Source organism: Microcaecilia unicolor, chromosome 10, assembly GCF_901765095.1.
Source record: "Microcaecilia unicolor chromosome 10, aMicUni1.1, whole genome shotgun sequence".
NCBI classification, from domain to species: Eukaryota; Metazoa; Chordata; class Amphibia; order Gymnophiona; family Siphonopidae; genus Microcaecilia; species Microcaecilia unicolor.
Genome location: NC_044040.1, coordinates 184427822 through 184451456, shown reverse-complemented (window position 1 = coordinate 184451456; position 23635 = coordinate 184427822). Strand labels below are relative to the sequence as shown.

At 44.2% G+C, this 23635-nt stretch overlaps 1 protein-coding gene across 2 annotated transcripts in view; it reads right to left on the bottom strand.

Moving 5' to 3' along the window:
* MME (membrane metalloendopeptidase) overlaps positions 1-23635 on the bottom strand; it is a 123226-nt gene that overhangs the window by 4505 nt on the left and 95086 nt on the right. For both annotated transcript variants that reach the window (XM_030216120.1, XM_030216119.1), the window contains exons 17-22: positions 21588-21646; positions 14837-14956; positions 11439-11572; positions 8506-8571; positions 5689-5784; positions 1665-1741 (exon numbers count right to left, since the gene is read on the bottom strand). In XM_030216120.1, coding sequence (XP_030071980.1) covers positions 1665-1741; positions 5689-5784; positions 8506-8571; positions 11439-11572; positions 14837-14956; positions 21588-21646 — 552 coding nt within the window. The remainder of the gene's footprint in view (positions 1-1664; positions 1742-5688; positions 5785-8505; positions 8572-11438; positions 11573-14836; positions 14957-21587; positions 21647-23635) is intronic.

Here is a 23635-nt window from a genome sequence, read left to right as displayed (position 1 = left end):
GTTAATAGCCAGAAGGGTAGTTTTACATACGCTCCCATTGTGTTTAACGGCTTGTGATTGTTAACCAAACTAAGAATGTGATTCTGCATCCTTTTGTGGGGTCTTTTTGGTTCACCTTCATTAATACTCTTTTTAGGATTAATCCCCCAAATTCTATACATGGTGCACAACTTAATTAACAAGCCAATTAGCGGCACTAATTGTCTTTAATTAGAATTTACATGCACAACTTTGTAGGCATATTCTATCAAGCGGTGCACATAAAATCTAATGCACGCATTCAAAAAGGGGTGTGGCCATGGGCGTGGAATAGGTGGGTTATGGGCATTTCAAAAAACTATGTGTACTATTATGGAATACACCCGATCTGTGCCTAATTTAGACGCAGTTATTTAGACTTGGTTTTAGGTGAACTAAACGGATGCATCTAAATTTCAGTTGCAAGAATGGCGTGTGCGCATATTCTAAAAACTATGCCTAAGTAGGTGTAGTTTATAGAATCATGCTAATCGCGTGATTTTTCGGTGCCAAATTTTAAGGCGCCATTTATAGAATTTGACCCAATGTATATATATTTTTTTTCATACATTTTTGTATGCTATTTCATGTTTCTCTTCACTTGTATGTTTTGTATTTATATAGTTTAATTTATTGTACGCTGAGGTTTATCTATCTCCAAACCCTCACATATTTGTATTTTCATATGTGGTCACACTGTAATCTTAGAAAATATATTTTGAGTGTACTCATGTTTATACAGGGGGATTACGATAGTTTCCTCGTGCACATATGCATACTGTACAATCTACTTAAATATATGTTTTGCATTTTTTGCTCTCCTCTTGGGTCCTGCACATTGTTTTATTTTTAGTATTCTCAGTCCACACATTGCACGTTCATTCATTAACACCGTGTTTTCTGCTTTTAAGACAATGGTGTCTTTCAGATGTATAAATCCATAGCACCAATATCATATACTCTCTCATTGACACAGATAATATTCCTTCTACGGCTTTTATGGACATGCGTGTGGCCATTAGCGTTTAAGCACTTAGCCGCCACCTGTTTACTAGATAGTAAGGGCTCACAAGCTATTCCCACACTAATCAGGCATGTGGTGATTTACCCACGCTACCCAATTAGCGGAGGCACATCTACTCTTTTTAGCGCATGGGTAGCGTGCACCGATCCCAAAACTACCGCTTACTGCTGCTTAGTAAAAGGACCCCATATAAAATAACTCCTATAATAATTATTCGTAAAGGAGATAAAATCGTTTGCATATTTAAAACTATCTAAGGCATAGTTGTCAAACTGTAATCCTGGAGGGCCAGAAACTGGTCAGGTTTTTAGGATATCCCCAGTACACGTGTGTGAGATATTCCTGCATATCCGATCTCAACTGTATGCAGACATATGCCAAACATACTCATGAGGAACAGTCTAAAAGTAACACTGCATTTTTCACCCTGACCCAAAAGAATTCCTAATGCTTGGTTATAATTACCATTAAGATGGGTTGTTTTACCACAAGTCGTGCTATTTTAGCCCAGGGTTTCATTGCATAAAATGTGACCTTTTGCTAAAATAGCAGAACTTATGGTAAAATAACCCATCTTAATGGTAGCCCATGTCGATAAACTTAATTCTTAAGTGATACTGACCTGAAAATGCCTGGGCTGTGTGAATCGGTTTTTAAGGAGTTGACAGCATATTTCGGTCTGTATGTTCCACACCACACCTAACAACAGATGAAAAGAAGATGGTATTACCATTTCCCTTATTCTGAGTATAATTTAATGCATTTTTTCTGTATTTACGAGCTGATATTCACAACTACTTATCTAGTTCGCAGGTGCTGACTGGAGCCATTCATGGATTTTCAGAGGCATTATCCAGATCATGCCACTGAAAAATCACTGTAGACTATCCTGGCACTATCCAAATAGCACTGAGGCAGTCCTGGGAGGATCCTGGGTGATGCTGGAATTTTTTTGGAATTTTTTTTTTAATTCAATGCTGGTAAACAGATAAATATCTGGATAGTTAGAACAGCAAAACAGCTGATGATGACGGGCACTACTATCTCCAGATATTCAAAACTTTAAATCAAACAAAATATCAGCATCTAAAAACTGTGGCAAAAGGGGGCCTGCGCGCCAGGGGCATAGCTACGTGGGGCCACGGGGGCCTTGGACCCCCCTGCCGACAACCCTCTCGACCTCCCTCCTGCCGACAACCCGCCATCGCCTACATTTGCTGGCAGGGGACCCCAACCTCCGCCAGTCGAGGTCCTCTTCTTCCTTTGTTCTGTTTTTGAGTCTGCCAGAAACAGAACAAGGAAGAAGAGGACCTTGGCTAGTGGGGGTTGGGGTCCCCCGCCAGCAAAGGTAGGCGACGGCGGGTTGGCGGCGGGAGGGGGGTTGAGAGGGTCGTCGGCAGGGGGGGGGGGGTCAAAGTTGTTGTTGGTGGTGGTGGCAGTGGCGGCAGCAGGGGGGGGGGGTGGCAATGGAGGGGGGGTCGGCGGCGCCAGGGGGGGGGCTAAAATGTGCCCCCTCACCTCGGGCTCTGGACCCCCCTCCCGCCGAAGTCTGGCTACGTCCTGGTCGGCGTGTGTTTTTCACATGCACCGATACCCCCTTTTACTGAAGCTGATAAAAGATAAGTCTCGCTTTCCTACAGGAAATGACCATGTGGCTAGGAAAGCACTTGCACACCAGTGCTACAAAAATAAATATATTTGTGTAGCACCAGATATGACGGTGTGCTGGGGGTGGGCTGCTGTGGTAGCCCAGTGGTACTTCCTTTTTAGCGAGCGGTAAGCCCGCGTTAGGCTTACTGCCGCTTTGTAAAAGGGGCCTTAAGTGACTTGCCCAAGATCACAGGAAGCTGTAGTGGGAATTAAATCCAGTTCACCAGGATCAAAGCCCGCTGCACTAGCCATTAGACTACTCCTCCAGATAACAAAGCACAATTGGCATCACCTCTACACTTGTAGTATCATGTTATCTGCAGTCCATTTAATGAACAGTAATGAGATTTTCTCTCCATAAATGGCATAATAAAATGTTGGAACATCTCCACCAGTTAATATCAAGGTTTTACACTTACCATTCATTAATTTTCACAACTACTGCACGGTTATTACATAAGTACATAAGCATCACCGTATTGGGGAAGACTGAAAATCTATCAAGCCCAATATCTCTTTTCAAACAGTGGCCAATCCAGGTCACAAAAAAGTGAAATAAATGTCATGCTGTTTATCCCAGGAATAAACAGTGGATTTTCCTAAGTGCACCTTAATAATGGTTTATGGACTTTTCTTTTAGGAACATGTCCAAGACTTTTTAAATCCTGCTTTTATCACATTCTCTGGCAATGAATTCTGGAGCTTAATTACATGTTGAGCGGAGAAATATTTTCTCTGATTTCTTTTAAATGTACTGCTAAGTAGTTTCATTGCAAGCCCCCTAGGCCTTCTGGAAAGAGTAAACCAGTGATTCGTGTCTACCCGTTCCACTCCACTCAAGATTTTGTAGACCTCTATCATTTCTCCTCTCAGCTGTCTTTCTCCAAGCTGAAGAGCCCTAGCCGCTTTAGCCTCTCCTCATAGGAAAGTCGTCCCGTCCCCTTTGTCATTTTCGTTGCTCTTCTCTGTACCTTTTCTATTTGCACTATATCCTTTTTGAAATGTGGTAACCAGAATTGCACACAGTCTTTGAGGTGCAATCACACTATGGAGTGATACTTATCTTAATAATTCCTAACATTCTATCTGCTTTCTTAGCTGATCCTGCACACTGAGCAGCAGTTTTCATGGTCGGTGACTCCTAATGTGGAACCTTGCGTCATGTATCCATAGTTTGAGCTCTTTTTCCCTACATGCATCACTTTGCACTTGCCCACATTAATGTAATCTTACATCTGTCATCTTAATTACTACTATTACTACTATTTAACATTTCTAAAGCGCTACCAGGGTTATGAAGCGCTGTACACTCTAATAAAGAAGGACAGTCCCTGCTCAAAGGAGCTTACAATCTAAAGGACAAAAAAGTGCAGTCAAACAAATTGGGGGCAGTCTAGATTTCCTGGATAGAGGTACAATGGTTAGGTGCCGAAAGCGACATTGAAGAGGTGGGCTTTGAGCAAGGATTTGAAGATGGGCAGGGAGGGGGCTTGGCGTATGGGCTCAGGGAGTTTATTCCAAGTATAGGGTGAGGCGAGGCAGAAAGGGCGGATCCTGGAGTTGGCGGTGGTGGAGAAGGGTACTGAGAGGAGGGATTTGTCCTGTGAGCGGAGGTTACAGGTAGGAGCGTAAGGGGAGATTAGGGTAGAGAGGTAACGAGGGGCTGCAGATCGAGTGCATTTGTAGGTTAGTAGGAGAAGCTTGAACTGTATGCGGTACCTGATCGGAAGCCAGTGAAGTGACTTGAGGAGAGGGGTGATATGAGCATATCGGTCTAGGCGGAAGATAAGACGGGCAGCAGAGTTCTGAACGGATTGAAGGGTGGGGGGGGGGGGGGTAGATGGTTAAGTGGGAGGCCAGTGAGGAGTAGGTTGCAGTAGTCAAGGCGAGAGGTGATGAGAGAGTGGATGAGAGTTCGGGTGGTGTGCTCGGAGAGGAAGGGGCGAATTTCTTAATTAATGTCATCTTACATCAGTCTCCTAGTCTTGTAAGGTCCTCTTGTAATTTAACAACTTTGAATAACTTTGTGTTGTCAGCAAATTTGATCACCTCTCTCATTATTCCCGTTTCCAAGTCATTTATAAATATGTCAAAAGGCAGCAGTCCCACTATTTACCTTCTGCATTGAGAATACTGACCATTTAACCTTATGCTGTTTTAACCAGTTCTTAATTCACAGTAGGACACTGCCTCCTATACTAGGACTCTTTAATTTCCTCAGGAGTTGTTTCATCTGTAAAATGCTTTCTGAAAATCCAGAAACACAATATCAACTGGCTTACCTTTATCCTTCAAAAGATTTAGCAGATTGGTGAGACAAGATTTCCCTTGTCTAAATTTGTGTTGGCTCTGTCCCATTCATCCACTCAGCGCAGCTTTGTAAATGAAGCTCTACATGTTTTAGGTATTCTTTACAATAAAATAGTGTAAGAAACCCTTATTTATCTCATGAGCTACCTGTCTGTAATCTTTCAACTGTGTGTGACCCAGCTGTACCTAACAGTCCTTACAGCTAAAGATGAAGATTCTCTTTTTATGCCCTTGCAGGGGTGGAACTGCCCTGGAAGCAGTATGGTGAATAAACACATAAGATTGTGCTAGCTGGGTACCCAACCAGGACATGCTCAGGGGAAGAGTTAGGTGGGAACCTTATTTAAGGCATCAGTTTTGAAGGGAAAAGGTCTTTTCTCTTGTACCTTTTCTGCTGCCCAGAATAGCGTACAAGTTTGCATCCAGCAGTCCAAGTCCTATATGTCTCAGGAGAGTACTCCCAAGGGGAGGCTGTTGGACCCCTTATTCCTGCTTCTCAAGAAACAGCCTGAGCTTCAACAGAAGAGAGATGTAGATCCTGCGAGGGTGGTAACCTTAGAACCACAGAGGTACAAGGATAAGGAAAACAGGGACCACCCTAAGTATTTCAACCAAGGCAAATGAACTCCAATGTGAAGGGGAGATCCATGAAGTAGACCTTTTCAAAAGTATTTCCAATACTGTACCTGAGCAAAGTTCACAAAGAATAACTGTTTATGATTTAAATTGATCCCAGGAAGACGTTTTTCTTCACCGTGGTTTTTAACAAAAATTTCGTAGGCCTGCAAAAGAAAACGTTAAAGGTTTTAATTATTTTCTGTTCTATAGAAGAGAAAGTCCTGTGTTCTGCTGCCTTATTCTGAGTTGGGGCAAAACTGATAAGCACATCAGATGGGTTTTCCCCACTTGCCAATCCTATGGATCTTGATCCAGTCTGAAATAAACTGAAAACCCAAGTCCTCCAGTGTGATAACTGTAATTAAAGATTCCATTATTTATCCCCAAAACAGTGACGATCCTAGGTCAGCTGCCACCGGGTGCAGCACGACCCCCCCCCTGGTGAAATGACACCCCCATGGCGCATCACCCCCCCCCCCACTGGGTGCATCTTTACCTGCGGGGAGCAGCCGAGCGGCTCTCGGCTCCGCTGGCTCCTTGCTCCCTCTGCCCCGGAACAGGAAGCAACCTGTTCCGGGGCAGAGGGAGCAGGGAACCAGCAGAGCCGACAGGCGCGTGGCACCCCCCCCAGTAGCATGCACCCTGGGCGGACTGCCCCCACCGCCCCGCCCTTGGTACGCCGCTGTCCCAAAATGCTTTGGATCATTTTAAGATCTATATAATCCTTCTAGAAGGGAAACACCTGGATGATGGCAAGATGTTTTGAACTTCCTACCAATCTCCTGTCAAATTTTCTTTTTGTTTTGGGACTGTTGCAGAGTATATGATGCCCCAGAGAATCCCAAAATATTAATTTTATTTCAAGACAGATCAGTGGCAAATATGTAGGTAAACTATAAAGATATGCAAGGATTTTCTTTTTTGTTGTTGCTGATAGAGGGGTATTTTTAAAATTAAATGTCTTTGTTTTATGTTAAAAAAAGTGCTATCCCACCCAATAAAGGTGCCACTAATATATAAAACAACCCCTTCCAAGTCATACTTCTCCAACCACGTTCCCATAATAATAGTCTTCATGGGGCAAAAGGAATCCTCAGTCACTCCTGCCTTGCTGCTGCATGACTTCAAAATGGCTCCAGTCTCAGGACGGTCAGAGCCATTTTGAAGCGGAGCAAGATTAGAATTAGAGCAGTTATGGATGGCTCCTACCCTGTGAAGATCCCTATGACTGTAGGTAAGCTGACAGGAATGGAGAAAAGGCTTGGGAAGAGGTGTGTTTTAGTGGAGATGGGGGGGGGGGGGGTGCTAGCTTTCTCTTTAAATGAAACAATGAAAAAATGAATACCTCACACCTTTTCATTGGTAGGTCAAGGTACTTCCCTGTTCCTCTACGGCTTACAGTCTATGGGCTAGATGTACTAAAATATGATACCCAGATAGCATTATAATGTGGTTTATGCATATTGTTGCAGTAGCATCATTTTAAAAATCTAGCCCTACATTTGTACCTGAGGTAATAAAGGGTGAAATGACTTGCCCAAGATCACAAGGCATATCATCAGGATTTGACACCTGGCTCTTAGACATATAATCCCAAAATCTGCATTGAAACACCGCATTGGTGTCTTGTTATGGAAGGGTCAGAAACTGTTCAGCAGGACTCATCTCGGCAGGAGTGGCTCCTACCTGGATAATTCCTGTTCATGAGTCATACTTGAATTGTTAGCAGCACTTGCACGGAGAATGCCACTGATAATCTAGTCAGACCACTTCGCCAGTACCTGGGCAGTACTGGGCAGACTGGGTGCGGGAGTCTGGGAGGAGCCAGAAGATACCTGACTAGCAGCAATATTCAATCTGCTAACTGAAGAGGCCCTTTTCCTAAAGCTTAGCATGTGCTAAATGCCCCTTGCCCCATAGCTAAAAAAATGTCTGTTAGTGTGTGTTAAGCTTCAGTAAAAGGGTCCCTACATAAAAATAGCATAAAAGGCTGCCCTAACTTTATCTGGCTAGTTATCCAGATACTGGTCTGCACTGTTCTCTCTAAGCTAAGAGGGAGCCCTCCAAATGCATTGCTGCCAGTGTGTGTGTGTGTGTGTGGGGGGGGGGGGGGGGGGTGCTTCAATATTGTGTTTTTCAATTGCTAGGGACAGGCAGGCTCCCTGGAGTCCTGCAGAGCTTGCCTCTCACTATCAGGGGCGTAGCCAGACTTCAGTGGGAGGGGGGTCCAGAGCCCGAGGTGAGGGGGCACATTTTAGCCCCCCTCAGCGCCGCTGACCCCCCCACCATTGCCGACCCCCCATTGCCGACCCGCCGCCACTTTTCATGACCTCCCGCCGCGAACCCTCCCCTGCCGTCGCCTACCTTTGGTTTTGCTGGCTGGGGACCCCAATCCCCGCCAGCCAACTCTTCATCCTGCAGTCAAAAAAGTCTTCATTTTGTTGCATGCTGACGTCCTGTACGTGCAGGACGTCAGCATGCAACAGAACAAAGACTTTTTTGACTGCAGGACGAAGAGGACGTAGGCTGGTGGGGATTGGAGTCCCCCGCCAGCAAAAGCGAAGGTAGGCGGGGGGGGGGGGGGGTCGAGAGGGTCATCGGGAGGGGGGGGGTCCAGGATGAAATCTAAGGGGGCCCAAGCCCCACGTAACTATGCCACTGCTCACTATTGAAAATGTGACAGCAGAACAGCACCCCCTACTGCCAGGCATGTAGGTGGAGGACTCCCACTCAGCTTAAGGGGAACAGTGCTGGTCTGAATAATTGCAGTACCTGGATAAGTGCAGTGTCTGGTACTGAATTTCCGGGAATTAAAAAAGCTCATAGTGGTTGGTGTTTAAAAAACACCGACCACTGTGGGCTGAATATTGATCCTAAGTTCCTACCTTATAAGCTTGTCTGATGCCACCGTTATCTGCAATGTTTTCACCAAGTGTATTGATTCCACTGATCTGAAACATAAAACAAAATCATGGAATGAATGGCAGAATATAATCTTACACAGTCAGAAGACAGAGTTGGGAAAAAAATCAGGAAACGAAACAGTATGTTCTATGGTGAAATCTAGTTGTTGAGGAAAGGCTAAGACGGTTAAGGCTCTTCAGCTTGGAGAAGAGGTGGCTGAGGGGTGATATGATAGAAGTCTACAAGATAATGAGTGGAATGGAGCAGACAGATGTGAAGCGTTTGTTTCCACTTTCTAACAATAATAGAACCAGGGGACATAAGATGAAGCTAGAGTGTGGTAGATTTAAAACAAATAGGAGAAAGGTTTTCTTTACTCAGTGCGTAGTTAGACTCTGGAACTCGTTGCCGGAGAATGTAGTGACAGCAGTTGGCCTTGCTGAGTTTAAAGGGGGTTTGGACAGATTCCTGAAGGAAAAGTCCATTGAACATTATTAATTTAAATTTTTGTTTTGTTTTTGGGTTTTTGCCGGGTTCTTGAGGCCTGGCTTGGCCACTGTCGGAGACAGGATGCTGGGCTTGATGGACCCTTGGTCTTTTCCCAGTATTGCGGTGCTTATGTACTTATTGATAGCAGGAATAACTTTAAATGGATAAATTTTATATATGGCTTACTGAAAATCTGTATAACTATCCATTTAAAATTATAAAGTCCATGGATTGCTGAAAATTGATCTTATGCATTTTGAAAACCTAAGGGGACTTTTTACTAAGCTGCGGGAAAGTCTGCATGGAATGGCCTCCCGGTGGAGGTGGTGGAGATAAAGATTGTATCTGAATTCAAAGAAAGCATAGGACAAACACACAGGATCTCTAAGGGACAGGAAGGGGTAGTAGATGGTATGAATGGGGAGACTGATAGGCCATTGTCATTTCTATCATTTTAAATTTCTTTGGCCTCTTTTACTAAAGTGCGCTAGAAAGTGGCTTGCGGTATGATTAGTGCATGGGTTTCCCACCAGCTGAGGCCACTTTTAGCATGGGTATAAAATAGCCACATTTCCTAGTTCCCCATTAATGGCCATGTGCTAATTTTTCAATTTTCGTGTAGCCATTAGCACGGGGGCCCTTATTGCCTCCATACGCTAATCAGTTAGCATGAGGCAATAGAGTAGCGCTAACTGATTAGCGCTAGGCATGCATACTCTCCGCCCCCAAATATGCCCTCAGTGCTAAAAAAATATTTTAGTAGTGCACACCGAACATAAAACTACCACATCCTTTATCATTTTCGTCACCCTTCTCTTTACCTTTTCTAATTCCACTATATCTTTTTTTTTTCTTAAGGGTGAGGCGCAGTGATCTGCATACCCTTCACATAGGTCTTCTAGTTCAGTGTTTCTCAATGAATGTGCACGGAAGAGATTTGCATAAAACAGAGGCAGTGTATGCAAATCAATTTCATACATATTCATTGTGGATATCCTGAAAACCTGACTGGCAAGGGGGTACTCCAGGACTGACTTGGGGAAATACTGTTCTAGTTACTTCTGTTCCTGCAGCCAGAAAAGCTGAACAGCTAGTAAGACTTTTTTCCCCCTCACAACTTGATCTTAATAGCTATCATTGTAGTAAGCCTGCTTAATTGATATTTGTGATGTTTTTAAGGCACTTTTCAGAAAATAGGCTTCACATCTGTTGCCACTGGTATGTGCTGCTATATATGCATGTGTATGGATGATTCAGGTGCTGGTGTACAGGAGTTAGAAGAATATAACTAACATACACTGCTCATTACATATGCATTTTCCAATTTGTGTTACTAAAGAGTACACCATGAAGGTAATTTTATAAAGGGGAGTCTACTTTAAGCATGAAAATAGGCACCCACTTAAGCACAATTTCATAAAAGCACATGGCTCCTGTGTCTTCATAAAATATTAGCATAGATAGTGCCAACATTGCAGGCAAATCACATTTTCTTTTATCATGTGCATGTAAATTGAAGTATTTTATAATCTATAAATGTGCTTGTGTGCTCTGTCCAAACTCCACCCAGGTGCATGCCTGCTGACAAAGTATGTGCCATTATGTCATGTCATGCACTTTTATGCTGGTTGGAATGGATCCTCAGGAATGGATCCTCAGGAGCTTAGCCGAGATTGGATGGCAGAGCCGGTAGTGGGAGGCGGGGCTGGTGTTTGGGAGACGGGGATAGTGCTGGGCAGACTTATACGGTCTGTGCCAGAGCCGGTGGTGGGAGGCGGGGATAGTGCTGGGCAGACTTATACGGTCTGTGCCAGAGCCGGTGGTGGGAGGCGGGGATAGTGCTGGGCAGACTTATACAGTCTGTGCCCTGAAAAAGACAGGTACAAATCAAGGTAAAGTATACACAAAAAGTGGCATATATGAGTTTATCTTCTTGGGCAGACTGGATGGACTGTGCCAGGTCTTTTTCTGCCGTCATCTACTATGTTACTATGTTACATGACACTTTAGTGCACCCCCCTGTGGAAAGAACGTATTAGTGCATACCGCAGGTTAGTAAAAGGAACCCTATATTTCTAATTTAGCAGAGTAATCTGAGGTGTTTTAATCAAGGTGAAGAACTTGGTGGGTGGCATATTGCTCTGTCGTATGCTTCGGGGGGTGGGTGGGTAGAGAGCTCTCTGGATGGAGGCCGTTAGATTTTGTGAGTTACTCAGGGAACATCTGGGACCCCTAACAAAAAAAGTGAGTACATGGTCAAATGTTTAAATGCTAGCCGTGATCACTGACTAGTGAAGGGAAAGGACAGAAGATGGTATGGATGGGCAGACCAGATTCATCTGCCATCATTTCTATGTTTCTGTTTCAATTAATTGCCATATAATCGCAATAAATCAATACAACTTAAGAGACACCAACTACATACATTTTGTCCTCCTGCTAAATCCCATGAAAAGTTTCCATATTGGTTTATCATACACTGTGACAACTCTTTAAACAGTTTTGCTGAACCTTGAGTCCACCAGTCGATAAGGTCTCCATTCTCATTAAAATTTCTACCTGTAAAATAGAAGTTAATACACATACTGAAGCAGTAAAAAAAAAGAAAACAAATTAAAGAAGGAATGCACTGAAGATCAAGTATTATTAAATACTCAAAGGGTTTTCTCATTTTGGTCAACTAAGGGTGCCACTTGTTAACAGCACACACTAACACTGTTGAATCATGCAGTTTGCTTCAGGGCCCATAGCATAAAAATTGGACCTATTGCAAATAATGTGCATGGTCAACAAATAACTCCCTAAATGTAGAAACTCAAAATGCACAGAAGTATATTTGTGCCATCCAAATTTATGAAGGCAGTTTTAGAAAGTGGATTAAGCAAAACTCCCCTCCTTACACACTTACACAAATATACCCAGGGAACAGTTCTGTGCATACTTTATACAAATATAAAGCAAGCATTTCTGGTGTTGGAGTTGGGTGGAGCTAGATTTATCAAAGTGTGCTATTGTGTTTGTACATGCTAATGTAGTGATTCCCAAACCTGGTCCTGGAGGCACCCCAGCCAGTCAGGTTTTTGGGATATCCACAATGAATATTCATGAGAGAGATTTGCATGCACTGCCTCCAGTAATGCACAATAATTTGATGCTAACAACCAATTATTGACGTTAATTTGCAACAATTGAGATTTGTGCATACATCTGGCTATACCCTATTCTATAACACCCAAGGGGCACGGGATGGATATGGGCGCATCAAGAGCATTCCAAAAGATGCATGCGTTGTTACTGAATAATAGGTCAGAATGCCTAACTTTGCTGCCAGCATTTCCACCAGATTTCAGCAGGCATAAGTCTGGCAAAATTAGGGCGTGGGAGTTGGCACTAAGCGTAATTCAATATAGGGCACGTGCCCTTTATTGAACGGTGCTTAGCACCAAGCTCTTCTGGTATCCATTTAGGAGCACCATTTATAGAATCCGGCCCTTCATGCCTACTTATATGTCATACCCTTTAAATACTTATTCCCCAACCAGAGCACACATGTTATGCTGGTGTATTCTTGCTTCCATTATGGCCTATGTGGACACATATTACTCCCTTTTATAAAATGATGTCAAATGCATAACCCTTAATTATATGCATGTGTATGCCTTTTCCATGTATGTCCATAGTGCACAAATTAAGTACATAAGTAATGCCATACTGGGAAAAGACCAAAGGTCCGTCGAGCCCAGCATCCTGTCCCCGACAGCAGCCAATCCAGGTCAAGGGCACCTGGCAAGCTACCGAAACGTACAAACATTTTATACAGGTTAGTCCCGAAGTTGTGGATTTTTCCCAAGTCCATTTAGTAGCGGTCTATGGACTTGTCCTTTAGGAAACCGTCCAACCCCTTTTTAAACTCTGCCAAGCTAACCGCCTTCACTAACCTTCTCCATGTCCCATCTCTTGATAGATAATAATTGCGATCTTGGGCAGCTCCATACATTGCATCTGCGAGTACTATATCAAAGAAGAAAAGCACAATTGGACCTTCAAGGCTGAGCCAACAGGAGTCCTTTTTTAAATCAGACCCAACACGGGCCGTGTTTCGGCGTGAACACCACCTGCCTCAGTGGTCCAACTTCAATATGAAAGTACACAAGTAGGGAGAACAATAAAAACAAGTTCCTAGGTTAGTATACAACTCCCCACAAGAGAAAAGTCAAAGGGTCCTGTAAAACACCATTGGTCAGTATTTTTATTGTGCTCACTACTTGTGCACTTTGATAGTGAACCTGGAGCCCTGAGGCAGGCGGTGTTCACGCCAAAACACAGCCCATGTCGGGTCTGATTTTTTTTTTGTTACATTTGTACCCCGCGCTTTCCCACTCATGGCAGGTTCAATGTGGCTTACATGGGGCAATGGAGGGTTAAGTGACTTGCCCAGAGTCACAAGGAGCTGCCTGTGCCTGAAGTGGGAATCGAACTCAGTTCCTCAGTTCCCCAGGACCAAAGTCCACCATTCTAACCACTAGGCCACTCCCCCACTGTTGCTACTATTTGAGATTCTACATGGAATGTTGCTATTCCACTAGCAACATTCCATGTAGAAGTCGGCCCTTGCAGATCACCAATGTGGCCGTGCAGGCTTCTGCTTCTGTGAGTCTGACGTCCTGCACTTACGTGCAGGACGTCAGACTCACAGAAACAGAAGCCTGCGCAGCCTTCTACATGGAATGTTGCTAGTGGAATAGCAACATTCCATGTAGAATCTCCAATAGTAGCAACATTCCATGTAGAATCTCCAATAGTATCTATTTTATTTTTGTTACATTTGTACCCTGTGCTTTCCCACTCGCGGCAGGCTCAATGCGGCTTACATGGGGCAATAGAGGGTTAAGTGACTTGCCCAGAGTCACAAGGAGCTGCCTGTGCCTGAAGTGGGAATTGAACCCAGTTCCTCCGTTCCCCAGGACCAAAGTCCACCACCCCTAACCACTAGGCCACTCCCCCACTGTTGCTACTATTGGAGATTCTACATGGAATGTTGCTATTCCACTAGCAACATTCCATGTAGAAGTTGGCCCTTGCAGATCACCAATGTGGCCACGCAGGCTTCTACATGGAATGTTGCTAGTGGAATAGCAACATTCCATGTAGAATCTCCAGTAGTAGCAAGTAGCAACATTCTATGTAGAATCTCCAATAGTAGCAACATTTCATGTAGAATCTCCAATAGTATCTATTTTATTTTTGTTACATTTGTACCCTGTGCTTTCCCACTCGCGGCAGGCTCAATGCGGCTTACATGGGGCAATGGAGGGTTAAGTGACTTGCCCAGAGTCACAAGGAGCTGCCTGTGCCTGAAGTGGGAATCGAACTCAGTTCCTCAGTTCTCCAGGACCAAAGTCCACCACCCTAACCACTAGGCCACTCCTCCACTTTAAATAAAGGACTCCTGTTGTCTCACTCTTGAAGGCTCAGTTGTGCTTTTCTTCTTTGCTTTGCTATTTTTGTATACTGTTTTCCCCTCTCTGGTTACTTCCTAATCTGCGAGTACTATTACTTCTTTGTCTTTTGCCATCTTTTTATAGGCCATGATAAACTTTACAGTTTGTGCTTCATTTACCAGAAGGAATATTCAACTTGTGTTTGAAAAACATGTCAGAATAAAATTTGAATAAGAAATACTTCATGAAATTTAGAAGATACTTTATTTTGGGCTTTTTAGCTAATGTCTTCAATTTATTTGAGTCGCCACTCAAGAATTCAGCTGTGGAGTCTGCAAGCAATCAGGGTATATCCATAATACTGTATGCTATGCAATCCTACCATAATCATCAAATCCATGTGTGATTTCATGACCAATAACCATGCCAATACCACCGTAATTTAATGACTTTGGCTGTGATACACTGAAGAATGGTATCTGTAAAACACCTGCAGGAAAAACTGGAAAAAGAAAGAAAATTCAATATCTTTTTGTAATGGTCCATCAGATTTCAGAGCATAAAGTCTCCATTTAATTGATAATCCCTTCCACTTCAATGTACGTGTCGAATTTTCTGGCATTTACTTTAAACAATATTTTTCACATACTAATACTGCAAAAACTACCCAGTCTCCAGTAAAGTGATATACCTTTAGGAAGATAAAATTTCTACTTTTCAATGATATATGATATTGATTTATGAGGAATGTATTCTAGCGATGCTTAGTTTTAGAAGTTAAGGTTACAGAAACATAACCCCTGGGATAGTATGTACTGATGGATGTTTGTGTTAACAGCTTTATTAAATATGTGTTAAGGCAAGCATTAGCTAATGCCAGTGCATTAACTAATGTCAACACAGACTATCTGCAGGCATAGGCGCCGACTCCATGGGTGCTGTGGGTGCTCGAGCGCCCCCAATATTTCACCCACCGGAAGTTCCCTTCCAGCCAAGAATTTTAAAAGTCCCTCCCTCCCTTCGAGTTCCAGGTCCGTCCGTCCCTCCCTCCAAGTTCCAGGGCCATCCGTCCATCCCTCCCTCCGTCCTTCCAAGTTCCAGGGTCCTCCCTCCCTCCGAGTTCCAGGGCAGCCCTCTGTCCCTCCCTCCTTCTGAGTTCCATGGCCCGCCCTCCCTCCGAGTTCCAGGGCCGGCCCTCCGGCCCTTCTTCCGTCCGAATTTTAAAAGCCATCTTCTTACCTTGTCGGGGTTACGACGGCCGCAGCAGCACACAGTGAAAAGCGTGCAGGCTCGGCGCTTCAGCCTTCCCTTCTCTGTCTATCAGCTCTGGTCCCGCTCTTGCGGAAACAGGAAATGAGGGCGGGACCAGAGCTGAGAGACAGAGAAGGCTGAAGCGCCAAGCCTGCACGCTTTTCACTGTGTGCTGCTGCTGCCGCTGTAACCCCGACGAGGTAAGAAGATGGCTTTTAAAATTCGGAGAGCGGGACCCTGGAACTCAGAGGGAGGGAGGGAGACCCTGGAACTCGAAGGGAGGGAGAGAGGGAGAGGGGCGTTGGAACTTGAAGGGAGGGAGGGAAAGGAGAGAGAGAGAAGGGGGAGGGAGGAGGGGCCTGGAACTGGGAGGGAGCAGAGAGGGTGGGACTGGAACTCGGAGGGAAGGAGGGGGGCCTGGAACTTGGAGGGAGGGGGGGATGAGAGAGGGGGAGAGGGAATGCACCACCTGTAAAAAAAAAAAAAAAAAAAAATTTCAGCACCCCCAATCATTTTGAAAACTTGGCTCCTATGTCTGCAGGCACATTAGAGATACTACTGGTTTGTCAATATTCATGGTAATATGTATGTAAATAAGGGCATAATAATCAAAATGGTGTTGGGCATAATATCAGTGCTGTTGTTGGCACAGATTAATGCAACAACGGGTTTCATGTATAAGTAGATCTAAATTTGCCATTAAAGAGCTGTGCAATGCAAAATCATAAAACACAACTCATTTATGCCAAAAACCAGTGCGTAAAAGAGCCTAATTTTCACACACACAAAAAATTGTGCATCTCTGAAGTTGTAGATATTTTTTTCAGAACTGCTCAGAAAAAAAACAGGTGATATGCACCATGGTGACTGTAATTTAAAGGGCTCTTATAATGACCTTAACTGAAGGCCCCCTTGTAGGGGTTTTGCACCCCGGTAGGCATGCGGTCTCTACAATCCTCCTCTCCAGATCCGGTACATGCTTAAATGTAAGAAAGAGACCTAGCTGAAGCCCTGCTCATTTCATCAATAACTCTGAGGGCCACCCTGTCCCCTACTTCTTTCCCACTCTCTAGGATCCCAAGTCACTCCTGCTCTCATGGCTCCTTTGAAGAAAAGGAATGCTGCCATCTCCCATTAGTAGACTTATTGGTCAGGCTGCAAGGGCTAGTCCTAGGAATTATTGATGTAAGAGGGTTGAGGCCTAGAGGGGTAGGTTTTAGAGGAGTCTTTCTTATGTTTTAACCCCATGTTTGTGCTCCACTGGTTTTACCACCAGCATGGAAGCTCCCCTGAGGGTGTCTCTGATTTGGGCCACGAAGGTTTGCAGTTGCAGGTATGTAAAGTACCCAGTGGCGTAGGAAGGGGGGGGGCAGCCCGCCCCGGGTGCACGTGCTCGGGGGGTGCCGGCCCCGCTGGTTCCCTGCTCCCTCTGCCCCGGAACAGGTTACTTCCTGTTCCGGGGCAGACAGAGCAGGGAACCAGCGGGGCCGACGCAGCTCCGAGTGACGTGCACTCGGGGCAGATCGGCCCTCCCGCAGGTAAGAATGCGTTCCGGGGGGTGCGCCGCAGAGGGGGCGGGGGTCGCGCCGTGCTGCACCCGGGGGGGGGGGGGGTGCGCAGCGGCGACCCACCCCGGGTGCCATTAGCCCTCGCTACGGCACTGAAAGTACCTTTCTAGAAGAATGTTTTCATACTACTGCTGCTGCTGCTAGGAATGTGTGATGTTCTTAGCTGTGGTGACATGCAAAATGGTTATTGCAAAATTTAGCTACGGGATGCAGATGGAATGCAAATGCATCCTGTAGCTCATTGCAAAATCAATATTCACATACAAACATTTTCATGGGTTAGTACATAGGACCCATTTTGTCTTTTAATTCATCTTCTTTTGCCTTTTAATTATTCTCTCTTCATATGTCACTCATATGCTCTAAGCCTTCATCTATCTCTAGTATGTGATTATCTAATTACACTGGATGTTATTAATGTTGACTTGCCTGCGCAAATGAAACGGTATAGCAGATCTCCAACAAACCATAAGCCATAATACAATTTCCCTCTTCCTTCTTCTATGTCAGCTAACTCTTCCCATTAACAAAGAACAATTCATGTGCACTTTGCTCCATGACTACTTCTTCCTATACATTCACTAGCTTTACTCTTATTTTATTTATGGCATTTGTATCCCACATTTTCCCACCTATTTGCGGGCTCAGTGTGGCTTACAATACATTGTAAATAATGGAAATACAATTTGTTACAATCACTTATGGATTACATTGTGAGAAGTTAAGCGAGACCAGAACGGGACAAAACCGAACTCTCAACACTGGATTGCTTAACTGTACCTTGGCACTAATGTACTTTATCATTATACCTCTCTACTTCTTATTCCAGGAATGAACTCTCTACACTTGATTGCTTAACTTTCCCTGTCACTCATGAACTCTTTAGAAATACCACTCTATTTCTCATGCCAGAAATGAACTCGCTACACTTGATTGCTTAATCTACTCTGACTTAATAACCATTTTGTATTTCTCAATCCGGAAATGGCAATCGCCATTACGGCATTATGTAAGCCACTTTGAGCCTGCAAATAGGTGGGAAAATGTGGGATACAAATGTAACAAATAAATAAGTAAATAAATAAATATGCTTTACTCTTATAACTTAAACACAATTCACTCTTTGTGTTTTGCTATGTTACAAAACCAAGTACAAAAGATTTGAAATCCAGCAAGCATTTGGATGGGCATGTAAAAATTAATGGAATTTTCAGCCTCAAAGGAGACTTTCTAATAAGGTGTATTATCTAAGGGGCCCTTTTTACTAAGCTGTGTAGGTACCTACGTATGCCCAACGCATGTCAATTTTGAGTTACCGCCTGGCTACCATGTGGCTCTAGTGGTAATTTAATTTTTGACACGCGCCCGCTATGCGTGCTGAAAAATATTTTTATTTTCTGGTGCATGGGTGGTAATCGGGCGATAATCGGCATTGTAAGCGCATAGACCATTACCGCCCGGTTACTACATGAGATCTTACCACTAGGTCAATGGCTGGCAGTAAGGTCTCACACCGAAAATGGACATGCAATTTTCATTTTGCCGCACATCCATTTTTGGCAAAAATTTTTAAAAAGGCATTTTTTACAGGTGCGCTGAAAAATGATTTGCGCATGCCCAAAACACGCATCTACACTACTGCAGGCTATTTTTCAGCGCACCTTTGTAAAAGGACCCCCTAGGTTGACATTAAATATAGGGTTCTTCAATTATAATCTGGTATACAAAAAAAAATCCAAAGAAGTTGACTTCATTGAAGATTGTAGGTGACTATCGTTCTTAGAATTTATTTAGGAAAGCAATTTGAAATAAAACTGGATGACATAAGTTTTATGATTATTTAAAAGTATATTTATTTATTTATTTTTATTTATTTAACACATTTATATCCCACATTTTCCCACTTAGTTGCAGGCTCAATATGGCTTACAAAATACCGTAAAGGTAGGCTCCGGTTCAGTAATACAAATAACATAGTATAGTAGAAAGCATAGATTTATCTCATTTCAGCACTCCGAACTGCCCAGAATACGGCCGCCAGACTCATATTTGGAAAAACTAAATATGAAAGCGCAAAACCCCTAAGACAGAAACTCCACTGGCTCCCACTTAAGGAACGCATTGCGTTCAAGATCTGCACGATTGTACACAAAATCATTCATGCAGCCGCCCCAATCTACATGCTAAACCTCGTGGACCTACCTCCCAGAAACGCCACAAGATCATCCCGCAAATTTCTCAACCTGCACTACCCCAGCTGCAAAGGACTTAAATACAAGCAGCTGCATGCCACTACCTTCTCTTACATGAGCACACAGTTATGGAATGCATTACCTACAGACCTGAAAGCAATCAACGAAACAACTATCTTTCGAAAATCTCTGAAGACATTCTTCTTCAACAAGGCTTACAATGAGAACCTATAGCCTCACTAAGTCACTTCACCAACCCACTCAAGTATGAACGCCCACCTTCTATAACTACCCTAATCACTCTCCTCCCTCTTCCTGTCCTTGATCGCTACACATTACTAACTGTATCTGATATCATGAAATGACAATGTTAACAAATCTATGTGAGCCACATTGAGCCTGCAAATAGGTGGGGGAATGTGGGATACAAATGCAATAAATAAATAAATAAATACATAAATAAAGTACATTAAATTTATTCAGGGGTCCTTTAACTAAAGCTTAGTGCCTGCTAAATACTAGAACTTAGCATTTAGCGTGTGCTAAGCTTTAGTAAAAGGGCCCTTTAATTATCTCCTTTCTCCCCCCCCCCCCCCCCACCTCTTTGCCGATTGTTACCACTACCACTGGGCGCACTCAGGCATCTGTGGTAGTTTTGGCATCTGCATGTGCTTCCCATGTGCTAAAAAATACTTTTCATTTTTTAGCGACGGGGGCGTTTGAGGGCAGAGAGTAGATGTGCCCAACGCTAATCAGTTAGCACAGCTACATCTCTGCACGCTAATCAGTTAGCATTTGGCACAAGAAAAAGGCTTTGCACGTTAGTTTTCAGCAAGGAAACCCTACACCTCAGTGAGGTGTAGTTTTTTTGTTTTTTTTAGATAAATCAGTGCTGGAACTTTTATGTGATGGCCACTGTTCCTGGACTGCCTCCCCCTCCTCCTAGAGATTTCATATCCTGTGGGACAATGGGCCCAATTTCTCACCCCCTGTCCCCATGTGATGAACGTCCTTAAATTTGGACGTCCCTAAATTTGGACGTCCATGGATTTGGACGTTTCTGATTTTCATCGATTTTCCAAACCAAAGACATCCATGTCAAAAACGTCCAAATGCAAGCCATTTGGACATGGGAGGAGCCAGCATTTGTAGTGCACTGGTCCCCCTGACATGCCAGGACACCAACCGGGCACCCTAGGGGCCACTGCAGTGGACTTCATAAAATGCTCCCAGGAATATAGTTCCCTTACCTTGTGTGTTGAGCCCCCCCCCCACTACCCACAACTGTACACCACTACCATAGCCCTTACGGGTGAAGGGGGGAACCTATATATGGGTAGTGGGTTTGTGGTGGGTTTTGGAGGGTTCGCTGTTTCCTCCACAAATATAACAGGTAGGGGGAGATATGGGCCTGGGTCCACCTGTCTGAAGTGCACTGCACCCACTAAAACTGCTCCTGGGACCTTCATGTGCTGTCATGGACCTGAGTATGACATCTGAGGCTGGCATAGAGGCTGGCATGAAATATTTTTAAAGATGTTTTTTTGAGGGTGGGAGGGGGTTAGTGACCACTGGGAGAGTAACGGGAGGTCACCCCCGATTCCCTCCGGTGGTCATCTGGTCATTTCGGGCACCTTTTTGTGCCTTATTCGTAAGAAAAACACATCCGGGTGAAAACGTCCAAGTGTTCGTCAGGGACGTCCTTGCTTTTTTCGATTATGGGTCAAAGACGTCCAAGTGTTAGGCACGCCCAAGTCCTGCCTTCGCTACGCCTCTGACATGCCCCCTTGAAATTTGGACGTCCTTGCGACGGATTGCAGTTGGAGATGTCCAAAATCAGGTTTTGATTATACCGATTTGGACGTCTCTGGGAGATGGACATCCATCTTCTGATTTATGTCAAAAGATGGACCTCCTTCTCTCTCGAAAATAAGCCTGATAGTGTTCCATTTTTTTTTCTGTACCACTATTGTGACTGCTATTATATCTTCAGGAAGAAAACTGAATATGGTTCCAAGCAAATCAAAATGCACATTGGTAGACAGGTAAGTATGAAGAATGGTAGACTAGAAAGATGCTTAAAACAGCTCCAAGAAACAATGTGTGTGTTAGTAATCTTTACCTATTTGGTTTCTGCTTGGAGAGTAGAAGGCATTAACTACAGCAGCTCCGGATATCCACCTAGGAAAAAAGTAGGAAATGTGGTTATACAACCTAAGTGAACTAGATGGAAAAGTACTCAGGTATATATTGGATGAATGCCGCATACAGAAAAATGGTTGAATTAGTGTGAGTCTGAGACTTGATAATTTTCTGTTAATTAAATATTTTAAAAATACGTAAAATACAAAAACAAAAAAAAAAACAATGGCTCATACAAATTACAAAGGAAAATATGTGAAGAGCAATTTTATTAGCTGGGGCCTAAATTTAGGAGCCAATAGTGCTCCAAGTTTATAGAAGAGTAGGGCTTACACCAGGGGTGTAGTCAACAGTCCATTTGGTAGGGGGGGGGGGGGCGGTCATGCATTTCCTCTCTACTCCTCTCCCCTTGTGGGTACAGCATCTATTTCTGCTGCTGCTAGCTCATGTGGATCCCCCTGTGTGGGTCCAGTCTCTCTCTATACTCCCCCTCCAGTGGTCCTTCAGTCCTGGCGTGTGACTGGCAGAGGCAGTGAAACAGATTGTCTGTGGCTGGTCTTGCCAGGTCCTTTCCTCTGTCATGTCCTGCCTCCTGTGATGTCACTTTCTATGGGCAGACATGACAGAGGAAAGACCCCGCCAGGACTGGCCGCAGGCAGTCTGTTTCTCTACCTCTACAGGTCACACGCCGTGACTGGAGGTCTGACTGCCTGGGGGGGGGGGGGGGGGGAGAGATGCCGGATCCACACGGGACAGGAAGGGATGGGGGGAGTGAGAGGAGCAAACAGCTGCAGAGATTGATGCTGGACCCACATGGTGAGGTAAGAGGAGGAGCTAGTATTGTGGAGGGGGCCTGAGTTCAAACTGAGGGGGGAGGCCCAGGCCCCTAAGGCGCCCCGGGGCTATGTCACTGGCTTACACATGTTACAGTAAACCACATTTGTAAGCCAGTAATATGTGTGATAAGCACTATTCTATAAACAGTGCACCTAAATCACTTAGGATGCAACTGTCAGGGAGGCGTACACAAGAACATGTCAAGAGTGTGTCTCCAAGCATCATGTGCACCTCACAGAGTGCTATCATTTGCATGCTCTGCATGGTGCACTTGGGCGTTCTCACTTATACCGGTCATTGACTTCTCATAAGTAGGTGGTGCCTAACTTTTGGTGTGCAAATGCAACTTTGCAATAGTATTCTATAACAGCTTAGGTGCCCCTTTGTGGCACGTAAAATGAGGGGCCAATTTATAGAATCGCTAGCACAGAAAATAGCCTCTTTAGTCCACAAATGGGCAATGATAAAGAACTTAGGGTTTTTTTTTTTACTAAGGAACGCTAGCGTTTTCAGCGCACGCTAATATTTAAGGTGTGCTAAATGTTAGCGACATCCATATATTCCTATGGACGTTGCTAACATTTAGCGCACGCTAAAAACGCTAGCACAACTTAGTAAAAGAGGCCCTTAATCAGTCAGAAAATGGTAAGAAAACCCTAGAAATTTAAATGTTCACGATACCATCCTGTCAGATGGAATGGGGCGTCAACCTTACTCAAAACTTACTTTAGCTGTAATGATTCAACACAAAAATATAAGACCTGGACTGCTATTTAATAACAAAGGGGTCAATATTCAAGGCAACTTTAATTAATTGTCCGAGGCTAACCAGGCATACTCAAAACACTTAAATGGATAGTGCCGCTGGATATACCCGGTCCGTGTACTTTTTCTAGCGAAAAAGGTGCCGGTACTCAAATGGCAGGCCAGCCTTCAGGGATCCACCCCACAATAGCCAGGCCCCCTGCAACCAGTCACAGAATCTATGACAAGGCTGAATTGGTGTGTAGAGCCTGAGCTCTTTCATTAAAACTTGGGGATCATGGGTCAATTTTAGAAGCCAATGGAAAAGGTGCCGGTACTCAGTACCCCCTCAAAAAAAGCCCTGTACCCGGTTAGCACCTAAGCTGAAACTGGCTATTTTGTGGGCGGTCCATGGACAGAGTTGGCACCTTTGTGGTTAAGTGCAAA